Source organism: Equus quagga, chromosome 14 (assembly GCF_021613505.1).
Source record: "Equus quagga isolate Etosha38 chromosome 14, UCLA_HA_Equagga_1.0, whole genome shotgun sequence".
Taxonomy (NCBI): domain Eukaryota; kingdom Metazoa; phylum Chordata; class Mammalia; order Perissodactyla; family Equidae; genus Equus; species Equus quagga.
In genome coordinates, this window is record NC_060280.1 from 86,341,070 (window position 1) to 86,357,488 (window position 16,419).

Sequence of the window (16,419 nt, forward strand, 5' to 3'; positions counted from 1 at the left end):
GTCCCTGATCAAAGACAGGCAATCATGCTAGAAGATGAGCTGGATGAACAGTCCACCTCATCTTCACAGTTTTACAGACTTTTAGCTCATTGCTGATGGTCTAGCTGCCTGGCAACAAGAACAACATGAGCTCCTTATCCAAGGTCACCTTTGGGAGAAAGCGCTTTGGGAGAATCTTGCTCATAATCACTCAAATGCATAAGAAGCTCACATGTCTCTGCACATACTAAATATCAAACCACAGAGCCTCACCTCAACTTTCAGGCTGATAAATTAGTTATGATTTCTGAGAATATGACATCTCAGTTGTACTCAGAAGCAGAAAAAGCAAACGGGGGTGTGGGAGGCAGGCTTTGGAGTATTGAGACAGTGGGTGCCCCTAAGTTCCCATGGGAGGAAGTCAACGGCTTATTTGAATAATTCTGTGGACAGACATGGTAATGAGACCCACTATGCTAGAGACCAAGACTGTAATACTATCTGTAAAAGTATAACTGCACCAGACACTACAAACTTATACATATGTTAATTATATATTTGACTTACATATAATATAAACTAATTATGTATAATACTGAACTATATGCTACCTATCCTATAAACAGGTAATACACTAAATATACGATAAATATATATATATACCGTATTCTAAATTCTGTCTATATATATATATATATATATACACACACACAGATATACAATATATGCAGCATTAATTTTATAGTATATACTACATAGTAATACAGCGACAAATACCTATTTTCTTTTTCTTTTTTTTTAATTTTTTTTTCTTTTTTTCCCTTTTCTCCCCAAAGCCCCCCGGTACATAGTTGTATATTCTTAGTTGTGGGTCCTTCTAGTTGTGACATATGGGATGCTGCCTCAGCGTGGTTTGATGAGCAGTGCCGTGTCCGCACCCAGGATTCGAACCAACGAAACACTGGGCCGCCTGCAGCGGAGTGCACGAACCTAACCACTTGGCCACGGGGCCAGCCCCCCTATTTTCAATATAGATGGAAAAGGCCTACACAAAATACTAGAACACTGAATCTAGCAATATACAAAATGACCTAAACACCATGACCACATGGGATTTAACCTGGGAAGGAAATACTGGATTTCAATCTGAAAATCAATTAACATAAGAAATAATTAATAGAATCATCTCAACAGGTACAAACAAGCATTAGACCAAGTTCAACAGCCCTTCACAAGGAAAACACTCAGGCAACTAGGAGAAACTCCCTCAGTCAACTCCCTCACCCTGAAATAAAGCATCAGTGAGGAACCCACAGCTGACGTCACTCTTGATGGTGAAGGACTGTGGGCTTTCTCTCTCAGATCAGAGAGAAGACACAGATGTCTGCTCTCACCAGCTCCACCCACCGTGGTGAGAAAGGAGCTACCAGGGCAGTTAGGCAAGAACATGGGAAAACCAACCACTCCAGAATTCAAAGGACAGACACACATAGCTCCACAGACAGACTTACAAAATCACACAGGCTTTGTCACAGCACATATAGGAGGACACATGCAGACGCAGACACACAAACTCACAAACCCTCAGAGTTAATGGCTCAGAGACACACAGCTGTTCCCATAGACACACAGGCCCAGGCCCTCTGCACTCCTCCCCAGTTTTCTTCACTGTTTAGGGCCCATCATCAGACACATGGTATAATTTTACTTATATGTTTTCTTTTTCTCTCCTAAAATGTCAGCTTTAGAGCAAACAGGGATATGTGCTCTGCTCTGTTCACCAAAACACCTACCAAAAGCCCTGTCACACCAGTACTTCCTGCATATCAGGGCTCACAAAGACACACACAAACACACACTCACATGGAAGCTTTACACAAACCTCATCACAGGCCCAGATCTTCACAAAGTGCGTTCTTCTCACTCCCATCCCACCTGGTACAGGGGTGTCTCCTGGCTCCCAAACCAATCCCCAAAGAGGGGGTCTCAGCCCCTCCAGATGGGGAAGGGATTTCACACCTCCTGACACCACACAGTACAAATGGGACATCTCTACAAAAAACACAACATGGGAGACTGGATGGCAGTCAGGGCCCAAAATGGCTGGAGTCATAACGTTCTAGCCCCTCTCACTGCTACAAATGCATCCAGAAACCCCCTCATCATGAACTGTCCCTTTGTCACTTTGCTTTTCTATCGTGGGCTCAGTGAGGGGACCAAAGGTGAGCCTCTCCTCGCTCAGCCCCCATGTCCCCTGCTGCAGGCTCCTTGGGAAACATCAGCTCTGCTGTGGACTCACATTCCCACAGACCTCACTCCGTCCTCCCACGGTGGCGCCACCATCTTCACTCAACACTTTCTCTTCAGGATTAGTGTCCAATTTGTGCCCTTGAGATTTTAATTTACAGAGGTGACTAAGTAACAACATGGACAGGCCAATGTCATTTAAAGAAGTTTATTACTTATATTTCCCAAGATTAGTGCACGCCATGCCAGGCAGGGTCACAGGGGCTGCATCAGGGTTGCTCAGGAGGCAGAATCAGGAGGGGGACACAAACCTAGGCCACAGCCTTCATTTGGGGCCACAGGAAATGTGAGTCAGGGCAGAGTGAGCAGCTCAGGACTGGCTGCTTTGAACAATCCCAGCAGCCTCTGGGGCCTAGGGACGGCCCTCAGTCATCTGGTTCCTGGCCGTGGGTGGGTTTAGGGCAGGGAATACTGTCTGGCGTGTGAGAGGCAGATAAGGAGGTCTGTAGGGACAGGGCACTGGATCGGGCGGTATGCACGTGAGACACCTGCTCCAGACAAGCTGTCCACCGCCAACGTGGAATGAGGTGCCCCTGGGAGGGGCAGGGTCTCCCTATGTCTGAGAGGACCCCCAAGATGTCAAAACATCTTAAGAAGCACCGAAGAAAAGCAAGTGACTAATACAATCAGAAAGAAGACAAGGATTTGTCTGCTCACACCAGTTCAATTCAACATGGTGAGGGAGGTGCTACCAGGGCAGTTAGGCACCAAATGACATAACAGCATTCCAGATTTTAAGAACATACACACACAGCCCCCCAGACAGACAAAATCACACAGGCTTCCTCACTGGACACACATGTGCACACATGCACACACAGACACACAAAATCACAGACCCTCAGAGGTAATGGCCCAGAGACCCAGCGCCCAGGCCCTCACACTCCTCTGCGGCTTCCTCTCCCTCCTCAGGACTAGGCCCCATCTGACACAGTGCATGTCTTACTGTATCGCTTGTTTCTTGTCTCCTAGAATGTCAGCTCCAAGGGGTCAGGGGTATTTGTTCCCTCGGTTCACTGCAGCACCTACCAGAAGGCCTGGTACACAGGAGGAGACCACACTTACTGAATCACGGCCTCACAGACACACCCACAAACACACGCCCCAGGCTTTACACAAACCTCCTCAGCCCACATGCACTCAATCATAACAGAGTGAACAGTTCTCAGCTAATCTCGTGTGACAGAGGGGTGACCCCTGACTCACAAACCAATCTCCACAGGAGGGTCCATCTGCCCCTCCTGATGGTGAAGGGCCTTCACACTTCCTGAGCCCACACAGTACAGCAAGGTCATCTCTGTAAGAGTCACAGCTCAGGCCCTGAAGAGGGGAGAGTCAGGGCCCACAATGGCTGCAGTGATCACCGTGTCCCAGCCCCTCACGCTGCTGTGATCACTTCCAGAAACGCGCCCCTCACCACGTGCCCCTTCCTCACTTTGCTCTCCCACTGGAAGCTCAGTGCGGACAACAAAGGTCTGTGCGTCCTCACCCAGCTGCCGTGTCCTCTGCTGCAGTCTCCATGGTCTGGGATCCAGCACACCTGAGGCCTCGCCAGCATGCAGACCTCAGGTGTGTCAGCCCCATGGGCCACCCACACTGAGGCCTTGATCGCCACCATGCCCTGGAACAGAGCTGATGGGGGTGGAAGCCTGGGGACGTGAGACCCCAGGTCTCGCAGCCACAGAAACATCAACTTGGAGACCCAGGAAAGCACTAGAAGTTGTTGCAAGGGCAGGTAGGGATGTGGATTGACCCATTTCTGTCTCTTTCTTTCAAGAAACAGGGACATGGCTTCCAACAAAGGAGGGGGCATACCTGTGCCCAGGCAATTCAGGAAAGGGGCAATCCCCGCCATTTCTGGCCACTTCCTTTGACATAGTGCCACTTTGCATTCTGAGAGACTTGTAAAGCTAGAGGGCCCCATGACTCAGGAAGGTCTAGCTGAGACTAACATTTCCCACAGGCCTTGGGGCTGGACTTCTGCAGGGTGAGTCTTGTTCCAGAAAAAGTAAAAGCACCTGCCTTGGTGGGTGGGCTCCAAACTCACTCCAGAGGCGGGTTCTGAGGTGAGGGAGCCAGGCGTGGTCAGCACATGAGCCACTGAATCCACAGGGTGGAATGTGCCAGAGCTCTCAGGAGAGTGCTTTAGGCACAGCCAGGCACCTGAGGTACTCCCAGAGCTAGGACAAGACAGGGCATCTCTTTTTGACATTATTGGTGATAATGAGACTATTGAGAAACTGTGCTTGCTGGTGCAGGGGGGGTGTTTATGCAACAGGAGAGATTATTATGTTTCAGGGTCATGTGCCTCATGACGTGGGGTCTGGGTTCTGCCACTGCCTCAACTCACAGTCACCTGGGGTTCTAAATGTGAAAACAAACACAGGCAATCTCATGTAAAATGGAGGCAGGAAGCCCTGGAAGGGGAGCTCTCATGCACTACTGCTCACCATACCTTACAAAGCCCAAACAGGGAGAAGTGTCCCTCCCATTCCCCATCAGGAAGAAGCTTACTTTACAGACCCCAGGAGGAAAAAGGAAGAACTTCTCCTTGCCCAGCAACAGCCCAGGGCCAGGAGCCATGCTACCAACGCCTATACAGCCGTCTGACAGGGTCCGGGCTGAGAAGGGCCGAGGGGCGCAAGGACGCCCCTCGGTGAAGAATGGCTGGCCGACATCCTTGATATTTTCTGAAATGTATGCATACTTTCTATCAAGGTTATGGCTATACTTTTTTCTGCTTTTTATTCTTGAAGATATATAGTTTAGCTTAGCTTTTCAGCCCTTTACCTTACTAACAAAATGATATTTTCTCCGGGCAGTGTGCTCAAGGGACTGTTAGCCCTGCCTCCTAAAAGACAAAGGAATGCTTTCACCCCCTAAGGGGCGCGGGAATGTAAAGATGTTTAACTGCCCACTGAGAACGAACATAGCCCTGGGGATAAGACACCCTGGAGTCGCCTTTTGTTCCCATTAACCATCTACACTAATGGCGTAAATGATTGAGGGAGGCAGGGGTGGCTCCCCCAGGATGTAACCAGAGGGAATGCTGTCCTGTCCGGAGGTCTGGACCTTCTCTCTCTGATTTAACTTTACCATGAATTACAACAGATGCCTAGGTACCTATCTCTTTTAGCTTAGAGACAACAAACAATAGGTAATTGTGGAGAAGATGATCATTAACCTTATGCTCTATAGAATAGAATGCTAATAAATATTCTTGTGCTCGTTTTTTTTTAAATTTTTTTTTAAAGATTTTATTTTTTTCCTTTTTCTCCCCAAATCCCCTCAGTACATAGTTGTATATTCTTCGTTGTGGGTCCTTCTAGTTGTGGCATGTGAGACGCTGCCTCAGCATGGTCTGATGAGCAGTGCCATGTCCGCGCCCAGGATTCGAACCAACGAAACACTGGGCCACCTGCAGCGGAGTGCACGAACTTAACCACTCGGCCACGGGGCCAGCCCTTCTTGTGCTCGTTTTTTACTTCCTTATCTCTCTGAGAATATTTGTAGAGCTATTTCTGTACTAATCCTGAAAAATATAAAAACGACACTTGTACACAGTAAAGTTGGACTTGATAACACCAACCCAAGTCTCACGTCTCTTCCCTCACTGCGCCGACTCCGTCCATCCCTCAGGAACATGGACTCAGCTGGAGCAGGACTCCGGCAGCCCAGCCAATGAGAAGCCACCACACTCAACCACTGTCACCACCCTAAACTCTCATTTTTCAATGGACTGCTGTTCCATTCAGGCTCTCCTAGCTTCCTCCTGTCCTCTGTAAAAGCAAGCCTGTCTGTTCTGTTCTCCCTACCTGCCTATGGTTCACCATAGCTTGCATGTCCTGAATTGCACTTTCTCTGCCATTCCCAAATAAACTCATTTTACTGGCAAAATAATTGTCTGTTTTTATTTTAAGATTGACACACAGAAAATTTCCAGAGTGGGACAGGTGTTGCAGTTAAACACGTTTCCCAACAAGGAGGTACAAAGTAGGTTTGAGACGGGAAACTCAAGAGCTGGAAACGGCCTCAAGACCTGCTCTGGGAAGACAGGACATTGATGCCCAAGGATTACATGAGGATGTACTCGGACAGTTTCCACTTGAAGAGATGTGTCAGATGCACCTTTAGGTTTCAGGATGTGACCCAGGAAACCTGGCGTCAACTCAAAGATGAATGCCAGGAGCCACATCACTTTCTCACCAGTAATGTGAATGGCATGTGGGCAGGTGTAGCCCTAGAGGGAGTTTTCTAATTCAGACTGGGTACCAAGAAAAGTCTATAGTGGTCTTTATTCTTCTTCCCCAGTCCTGCCACTTTTTCCTAAGAAGGAACTCAAGGTGGTACAAGGAAGTGTTGCACACGTAGTAATCAAACTTCAGGAGAGCTTAATATTCTCCTAGCATATGAAAACATTTTTCTTGTTTTCTATTAATTGTTTTTAGTATATTCACATACTATTTTAAGAGCAACTGTGAGTTTTCACAAATGTATAGTTACCACCATCAGGATGGAGAACACTCCATCACCCCAAAGGAACCCTCTCATGGTGGCCATTTGTACTGAACCCTCCCACCCTAAAGAACTGATGTGTTTTAGGCTCCTACTTTGCCTTTCCCAGAATGTCATATAAGTGGAACACCATGCTGCCTATGGGTCCTGTTTGGAAACTTTGATGCCTCATTTGTGAAAGCGAATAATTATACAAATCTTGCAGCATTCTTGTGAGTTCAAAATTTTTGACATTGCCCACTATGCCTTCAAAACTAAGACTCCTCTGTTATGAGCTCTGTGAATTTGGGTAAGACCCCATGCTTAACTTTCTGTATTTGCATCATGGGAGGAAGGAATGCTCATGACAAGAGGTTATTCTTTTCTTTTTATTGCGTCTATATGAGAAGATGGATGTTAGCTGACCTACTGTGATAAGTATTTCACAATATGTGTAAATCAAACCATCATGTTGTACAGCTTAAATTTATACAGTCGTGTATGTCAATTTTTTCTGAGTGAAACTGAGAAAAAAGCAGTCAGAGACTTCTGGTCCTGGCCTGTCATGTAGGGAGCTTCAAGCTCAACTCCAGTCTTCAGAAAAAAAAAGCCAAGAAACTTGAAATCGACAACTCTTCCATCAGAGAATTGAGGTCACAGGGTAAACCACTGTCTCCACAATTAGAGAGAGACACACAAAAAAGTAGCCATTTGAAAATATACCCAAAAGGTTCTATTCTGATAAAGCATGCCCTAAAACCAATCTACTTAATAAGAGCATAAATGACTGCGAGTTTCGAAAAGCTAAATGGAAACAAGCAAACAAGCAACAAGGGACCGGGGCAAGGGAAACAGCCAACTTGAGTCTCTTCTAGCCTTTTCTTCTCTCAAAGGGGGGACAACTGTGAAGATGATGGGGTTTTCTCCCCCTCCTGACATCAGATATTTCATGTCTGTTCCAATGTCACTTTTCCAACTATCACTGAAGAAGTATCCAACAGTTTGATTCAATTCTAACACTAACTACCCAGAATTCACATCAGACTCCACAGGTTAAGAGCTCAGTCCCACAAACTGCCCCTTCTTTAGATGCCAACCACAGATGGGGCGCCCAGGCTGCCAACGTTTCCACTCAGGCATCTACAGATCCACAGATTCCCTGAACATCTAATAACATTTGGTAATTTACTGAAACAATAGTGAGACCACAGCAAACAGCTTTAATTACTGTTATTGGTTTACTATAAATGATACAACTCAGGAACAGACAAAAGGCAGAGATGCATAGGGCAAAGCAGCATCGTGGTATGTGTGAGGGGAGTGGAGGTGGAGGGGGCTGCAGAGATTCCACATCCTCTCTGGACACTCCACCCTCCCAGCACCTGCATGTGTTCACCAATGCAGACTCTCTCAGAAGGGGCCAGCCCCGTGGCCAAGTGGTTAAGTTTGCGCACTCAGCTTCTGCAGCCCAGGATCTGAACCAGGGAAATCCTGGGCTGCAACTGGATTCGTCACAAAGCAGAAAAAAAAAAATAGAATTCACAGAGATTTTCTTTTTTTTTCCCCAACATTTTTACTTTTCCTTTTTCTCCCCAACCCCCCCCCCCGATACATAGTTGTATATCTTAGTTGCAGGTCCTTCTAGTTGTGGGATGTGGGACGCCGCCTCAACGTGGCCTGACGAGCGGTGCTATGTCCGCGCCCAGGATCCGAGCCTTGGGCCGCCGCAGCAGAGCACGCGAACTTAAGCACTCAGCCACGGAGCTGGCCCCTCTGAATGCTATCTTTAAGGGGTCTGATTGAAGTTTCATTACACGGGCACAATTTATTAAATCATTGGCCATTGGCCATGGGTCAAGTCACTTTCCAGCCCCTCTACTCTACACAGAGGCTGGGAGCTGGGGCTGAAATTCCCAAACCTCTAATCAAGGCGTGCTGTTTCTAGTGTCCAATCCCCATCCTGAAGCCATCTGGGAGCTGGCCAAGAGTTGCTTCATTAAAACAAAAAACACTGTGTCACTCTTTTCATTCAAGCAATTCCAAGGACTTCAAGAGGATTTTGCTAGGAACTAAGGACAAAGAACAAATATCTTTCTTACTATATCACAGAAGGTCAAGCCCAGGGACACAGGCTCACTGAAAGACTGAGACCCAACTGCTGGACTGGAGGATGCTCGCCCTCTGCCCACACCTCCCTCTACATCAACTGGGCTCTTGTTTAATAGTAGTGGACTACACTGAAAGAACTACACGCTTTCCAGCAACATCAAAAAGAAGGCAAGTTTGTCCCTTCTTACTCATCCTCATCAACCTTGTATTGGAATTCTTAGTTAATGAAATTAGACACAAAAAGGAAATAAAATGTACATAGATTGGGAAGCAGGAAATAAAACTGTCCTGGGGCACAAGATTGTCTATAGAGAAAATCTCAGAGGATCTCCAATAACAAAGAAAACCCCTTGAACTAAGCAGAGAGTAGAGGAAGACTGAAAGAAAAATGTGTTACTATAGAAAAGTCTATTGCTTCTTATGAATCCACACATACAAAGATGAGTTGAAATCATCTTTGACAAAGGACCAAGGGCAATTCAGGGGGAAAACACAGTGTTTTCCTCAAATGATTCCAGAAAAACTGGCCACCAACATGCCCAAAAAAGGAATCTAGACACTTACTTTACATTTTTCAGAAAAATTAACTGAAAATGAATCATAGATATTAGTATAAAATGTAAAACCACCAGACTCCTAACAGACAACATAGGAGGAAATCTAGGTGACTATGGGTTTGGTGATTAATTTTTACATACAACACCAAAAGCAAGATCCAAGACAGAAAACAATCTGTTTGACTTCATTAAAATGAAAATCTTCTGATCAGCAAAACACAGTGTTGGGCGAATAAAAACATGTCACAAACTGGCAGATAATCTTTGAAAGTCACTTATCTGACAAAGGACTGGTGCCCAAACATGCGAAGAACTCCTAAAACTCAACAAAAAGAAGACAGACAGCCCAGCTATAAATGAGCAAAACATCTGAACACACACTTCAACAACGATTTACACATGGTAAATAAGCACACAAAAACAGGTCCAAAATCAAACGTCACTAGGAAATTACAAATAAAAGTAGAATGAGATATGTTCACACACTTATTACAATGGCTGGAATTAAAAACACTGAGAACAATGAACGACGATGAAGACGGACAGCACCAGGAACCCTCAGGCCTTGCTGGTGGGAATGGAAAATGGTGTGCCTACTTTTGAAGAAAGGCAGTTTCTGAAACACAGTCTACTCTTCCCATATGATACAGCTATCAGGTTCTTTGAAGTGACCCAAATGAGTTGAAAACTGATGCTCACAAAAATCCCTATGTGGGTATGTTTATAGGAGCTTTATGCCTAACTGTCAAGACCTAGATGTAACCAGGATAATTTCAATAGATGAATGGATAAACAATCATGGGTACATCCATAGGATAAAACATTCTTCAGTGATGAACACAAATGAGGTTATCAAGTAAGAAAGACATGGAGAAATTTTAAAATCATACTGCTAATGAAAGAAGCCAACAGGACAAGGCTCCACACTGTATGATTCCAAGCATGTGACATTCTGGAAAAGATCAAATATAAGACACTGAAAGATCACTGGTTACCAGGGATTTGGGGTGGGAGGGAGGGAAGAATGAATAGGGGAGCACAGGAGATTTTTAGGACAGTGCAAGTGTTCCATATGATGCAGAAATGACAGAGACATGTCATTTTCCACTAGCGAAACCCCAGAGATTGTATAAGACAGAGTCAACACTAATGTAAACTATGAACTTTCATGTGTCAAATTGGCTCATCAAATGTAACAAATGCACCACAGTGATACGAGATATAAAACATAGGGCAAACTGTGTGGAGGCAGAGGGGTTATGTGGGAAATCTCTGTAATTTATGATCAAGTTTTCTGTAAACCTAAAACTGATCCTAAAAACAAGTCAAGTCAACTAGGAATAAAAGATAAAGACAAACACATTAATATTCACCCCTGATGACTGACTGAGGACAGAAACAGACTATCTTTCATTCAACTAATCTGAACTTATTTCAATAGGCCATTATGCTGCTCTATGAGGTCTGCACCGCGAGGCTCGGAAGAGAGAACCTTCCATTGAATGTCTTGTTAAGAGCCCAGCACTCTATGTTCTGAGAAGTGAAGTCATGTTAAGGAGAAACAATTGTCCTCAATACTATATTCCTTAAGGCCCCAAAGATCATCAGGGGCACCCTCCTTAAATTTACCAGGATCCCAGGTATAACTGTAATTTGACACCTCGGTCGATTAACTGCTTCAAAGTTTCTGAAATTGCGCATCACATCAGAGAGCAAAGTTAATTCAGAAGCAATGTTGTAGAGGCCCAAACGCCAAGCAGTGCACCTTCATCTGTTTTATTCTGTAAATTTTCTTAGTATATTTTGGATTTCAAATTAGTTCAAACTGTAGACCTTTCAACAGTTTTCTCTTTTGCTCCCTCCCTCTTGTCCTTCCCTTTTTTTGGGTTTTTTTTGTCATTGGATATACTTTGGGGGAAAGGGCATCTTATCTACCCTAGTATTTATATATTTTTTCTTCCCAAGAACCTCTAAACAGTGTCATCAAGTTTAGGAGCCTCCCCCATGACTACTGGATGTTGTAGTGAGTTTAAGATCTCTGGACTTAAGTCAGATTTCAACTAATCCCTTTGCTGTGTCACAGCGGTGCCATGGGTGTTGTCCCCTGTAGGGGATGAGGACATTTCCTCTTCCCAAATGTGGGTTCGTCTGGCCGGAGAACGAATTAAATTCACATGAGACAGAATAGCAAGAGAAAATTAAACAAAGCTTTATGAGGAGCCATGGCCCGGGGCCTTTCTTCCCGAAGGAAGAAAGGGCACCGAAGAAGTGGGGTACACATAGTGGTTATATACCCCCAAACAGGGTGTTTCACATGTGATTGAAATGTCCTTCCCACAACAGTCACAAGATTGCCCTGTCGGCACAGCGCTTGATGGACACAGCAGGCAGTGGTCTGCTGTCTTGGTGGGCGTAGCCAGAGGCAAGTCGATTGTCTGGAGCTGGGCGGTCACAGGTGAGCTCAGCAATCAGTTCCTAGCCTAAAGAAAGATGCTTAATCCTTAAAGAAATGCCAAAGTTGGGAGGGGGAGGGAAGTCAGTTACAGGAGGTTACCAGACTAGCACAATAAAATGCAGATTTAAGTCCTTGCCTTTGGTATTGATTAAGAGTTTCTAGAGAGAAGGTCATCTCCTTTCTTCTTCCTGGTACAGAGAGGGAGGCACCTTTTACAGATAGAGATTTACCCTACAAATGTAAAGGTGTCCTAAGGAAGGGCAAGTTCCATTCCTCAGAGCCTCCTTCCCTGTCCCAGTTTATCAAAAGCAATCAGCCTCAAATAATCCTGATGCCAAAGAAACATATCTTGGGGTGGCCAATTCCAGGTCCCCACATCCCTATAACCCCAAGGGACAGGTTCTTTGTCATAGTAGAGGCAGGGGCAGCAGCAGCAACAGAGGTACTTAAGGGTCCAGGTGAGCCCTCGGGCATTAGGGTGTGGATTCAGCCTGCCATCTACGGCTGCCCTTCCCCTCTCTTCTTTTTGTCTTTTTAAATGACAGCTGTTTCAGGAGTGACCACTGATGGATCCTCCTCTTGAACAGGGTATAGTCCCCCTGTGCCACCCCCATCTCTGGGGCATCTTGGAGCGAACTCAGCCGCTGTCACAGCTTCACTCTAACTGGATAAATCCCAGCAAACACATTGAAACAGGACCACTTTAAAGACACCCCAATCCCATACTTCAGTTCCCAAATGCCTATAAATTCTTGAAATTGCCAACTCTGCTCAGCTGAACCTAGAACTGAGGCTTTGAGAGTCAACAATGCAACACGGGGCAGCACAGCTCACAGCACGAGCTCCCCCAGCAAGCAGCAGCCCGCAGCTCATGCCACCACTAGGCAGCAGAGGAGAGCAAGAGAAGACAGACCCACGGGTGGGGTCACGTCTGGACATGCTGCTCAGGGCGCCAACTGTTACGGTCACCTGCAGAGGGGTGGTTCCTTTGTTCGGACTGATGCCAGGGTGGCACACGCACGCACGCACACACACAAACACACACACATACACACACACACAGGGTAGGACAAGACTTAGGATTCACATAACAGAGGTCTGAGGGGAGGGCAGGGCCAGCCTCTCCAGCAGCTCTGACAGGGCTCAGAAAGCAAGGAATGGAGCCTGGCCTGGGGCTTCACTGGGCCTGGGGGTGGGGCCGGGGCAAGAGCTCTGCACACAGGCAGGGGCTGGGGTGGTGGGAATCTCCTGCCTGCTCTAGAGGAGAGAGCACCCAGGCTTCTCCTCAGCTTGTCCAGGTGGGGGCACAAGGGGAAGAGGGTGGGTGAGGCTTAAGCTGTGAGCAGTCACCCAACATGTGGAGTCTGACTGCTCACTACAAGGACAAACATGGGTAAAACTATATGAATTTGCAATTGCTTGTTTTTATATAAAGAAACACTAACAGGAAGCTGAAAAATTAATCAAAACTGTGTATTTGGGGGGTGACTTGAGTAACAGCACTGGAGGGGACCAGGATATGTTGGCCATGGGTCTTAATTTAGACTTTGCTTTCTTACAGATTTATTTTTTAAAAAGAGAGAATCTGATATATATTTCATTATTTAACACTTCTATTTAACTTTTGCACATAGGAAACTATTCTAGGATTTAATTCCTTTAAACACTAACAGTTACAAAAGTGACAACCACAAAATGAAAATTTTCAAATCTCTTTCTAACTAAAAGAACAAGTGGCAGCCTAGTTTGTCCCTCCCCTATAAGTCACATGGGGGTATTTTCACGAATAAGGAGTATATTTTAATGCTATAAGGGTTTGGGTTTAACCTGTTAAATGTATTGGATTTTCAAAGATTTACATAAGCTTTCAGAAGTTTTCTCACATCAATCAAAATAGAAGTTCAATCGCTTTAGCCTTTTAAATTTCTATGTTCTCTAGAGACAGGCACATAGAAAAAACTGATCTAAAAAAGGAAAATGTGCTGAAAAAGTTAATACATTTATCAAACATCTTAGGTTCTCTTGCCTAAAAGGAACAAAATTTGTATTTGGTGCCACAATTTTTTTGCTTTCCTCACATCCCATCTCTCCATCAACTTACAATCTCAGGGCCCAAGTGCTAAGGGAAACTGGAGCCAAAGGGCTGCACTAGTCCATCGATAAAGGAATCCAAGGGAAGAAACACAAACACTGGAATCAGCTCAGATGAGCAGCCTGCTTCCCACAGGACAGAAGGAAAGCCACAGTCAGAAGGTCCGGTGTTCCTGCCTCTCCTGGTGGAGACAGAGCCCTGTAGGGGGTCAGTCCCTGGAGAAGGAGGGGAGGGCACCTGAGCAGCCACAGGAAGGAGCTCTGGGAGCCCCACACACCCTCCTCTCCACAGGGAACAGTGCACATGCTCCCTCTCTCAGGCTCCATTCTCACAGTGAGGAAACTCAGCTGGATTCAGTTTAAGGTGCTGACCCAAATGAGGTCCCTAATTGACAGACCTTAATCCAGCACACAAAGCTCCTGACATTCACAGGCTTGCTCAATGTAAACAAATTACTATCTGAGTGCACCTACACTGTGGATGCAAAACTCCAAATCTAGAAGTAGGTCCAAGGAAATCAGCTACCATCTCAGAAAGGGCGTCACTCCCCACCCCATGAGCACGTGCGCCCCCAGCTTTCCAGGGCTCTGCAGCTCCTCTCAGGATGAAGGCTCCTTCCATGGGGGTGTGAGCAGTAGGACACCTGCAGGGGGAGGCTCCTCAGAAAGGACAACTGGGCCTTCAAGGCCTTCCATCTGCAGGCTCAAGGGGGCCTTAGTTTAGATTCACTTCCCTCAGCCCTCTACACCCATTGGAGATTTTCTAGACGACCAATGATGCCTTAAATGACGCAAATCCCATGTTTGAACAGTTCTACTAAAACACTCAAACCAGTCTTTACGTGGAAATCAAGGAAAAAAACTGTATCACATGTTGCTAGCTCCTACAGGAATGTACTGAAATCCAGGAAAATGTTAATTATTTCCATGAAAAGAAATGGTTTTATAAAATATTACTCATACTTGAGCACTTCAAGTCTGCCAGTTTCAGCCCTGGAAATCCATGGGAACTCACCCAAAATAAAAGAACAGACCTCAGAATATTAGTAACATGCTCGGGAAGAAAAAAAAAATCACAATTTTTAAATCATGCAAGGAACTACTGCATGTTTTTTCTGAACTTCACCCCTTTCTTTCCTCTTTGGAAAAATTTTATATTGTGTTTCAAGCTGTATTGATTAAATAAATTTCTTTTCCCTGAAAACCTGACTAAAAAAAAAAGAATGTATCTTTTAACGGTAACAAACCCAGGGAGGGGCCGTGCTGACTGGACAGATCACATGGAAAAGTTTGCCCAGAGGAACCTCCAACCAAAGGACAGAGGATTGAAGGTCCCTGCCCAGGACCCAGCCTGGGAGAAGAGGCCGAAGGAGTTCACACAACGCGCTTCCAGGTGGATTCGCTACTTTTTTCTCATGTAAAACATACACAAACAAGGAAGAAACCCATTCAAAAGGGCCGCCCATTGACTGTGGGAAAATGATAAACAAAATATCGGGTCTGTTTGTAGCTGATAATGATGCTGTGATCAGAGACCGGAAGCTGGCGTTTGGGAACGTGAGGAGGGATTTGGAAATTTAGGGCTTTATTGTCGGTCCTGGAAGAGCTGGTGGACAGGGTCAGGGATTTGAGACTCTGCTCCTCAAAAGTACGGAAAATTGAGAGGAAAACAGGTGCCCCTGGGGAGAAAGGAGGCCCTGGGGACCCACAGACCGCAGCCCCTCCGCGCACTGACCACGGAGACCGAGGCCCGACTGTTCTTCGGACCCTCCCGCGGGCCCCGCACCGTCTGGGACACGCGGGGCTGCGGGTGCACAGCGGCCCAGAGACGCTCCGGCCCAAGTCGCCGCGCGCAGGGACAACAGGACGCCCGGGGCCCGGCTGCCGGCCCCGCCCCCATGCTGCGGCCGGAGGGGCCTGAGGGCCGAGCGGCGCCACCGCGAACTCGGGGCCGCAGACCCCGGAGGGGACCGCGGGAGGCCGGGCCCGCCCCGCCGCTTCCGAGCAGCCCTTCCTCCTCCGGGGCTGAACTCTCACCATTGCTGAGGCTTGTGGGTTCCCCGGTGTCCGTACTATGACTCCGTATAGGTCACAGCGCGACAGACTCAGCCGCAGAGCACCGTGGACCCTCTGAGTGCATGTGACCCGTCACCGGAAGGACTGTGAAGCGACAGAAAGTCGCAAGTGGTTGCGGTGCGTCGCCCCGCCCACCTGCCCCAGCGACGACCCTGATTGGACAGTTCAAAAGGCCCCTCGGCCCACGGTGACAGCAGGATGGAGATTGCGTGGGAGCCAACACACAGCTGGAAGTGGTCCTCTTTAGGGACGGTTCCGCTGAAATGCAATGCTGCTTGGCCACTCAGGGATCTGTGAGCCTTCTTTGCAAGCACATTTAAAATCACCTCCCGGTATGTAATTGATGCAGGG

General features: G+C 46.6%; 1 protein-coding gene across 2 annotated transcripts in view; it reads right to left on the reverse strand.

Moving 5' to 3' along the window:
- Positions 1 to 16,134, reverse strand: part of LOC124251848 (zinc finger protein 709-like) — a 33,084-nt gene extending 16,950 nt beyond the window's left edge. For both annotated transcript variants that reach the window (XM_046684744.1, XM_046684745.1), the window contains exon 1: positions 16,030 to 16,134. In XM_046684744.1, the coding sequence (XP_046540700.1) occupies positions 16,030 to 16,032 (3 nt within the window). In that variant the 5' untranslated portion in view covers positions 16,033 to 16,134. The remainder of the gene's footprint in view (positions 1 to 16,029) is intronic.
- Positions 16,135 to 16,419: the final 285 nt, after the last annotated feature.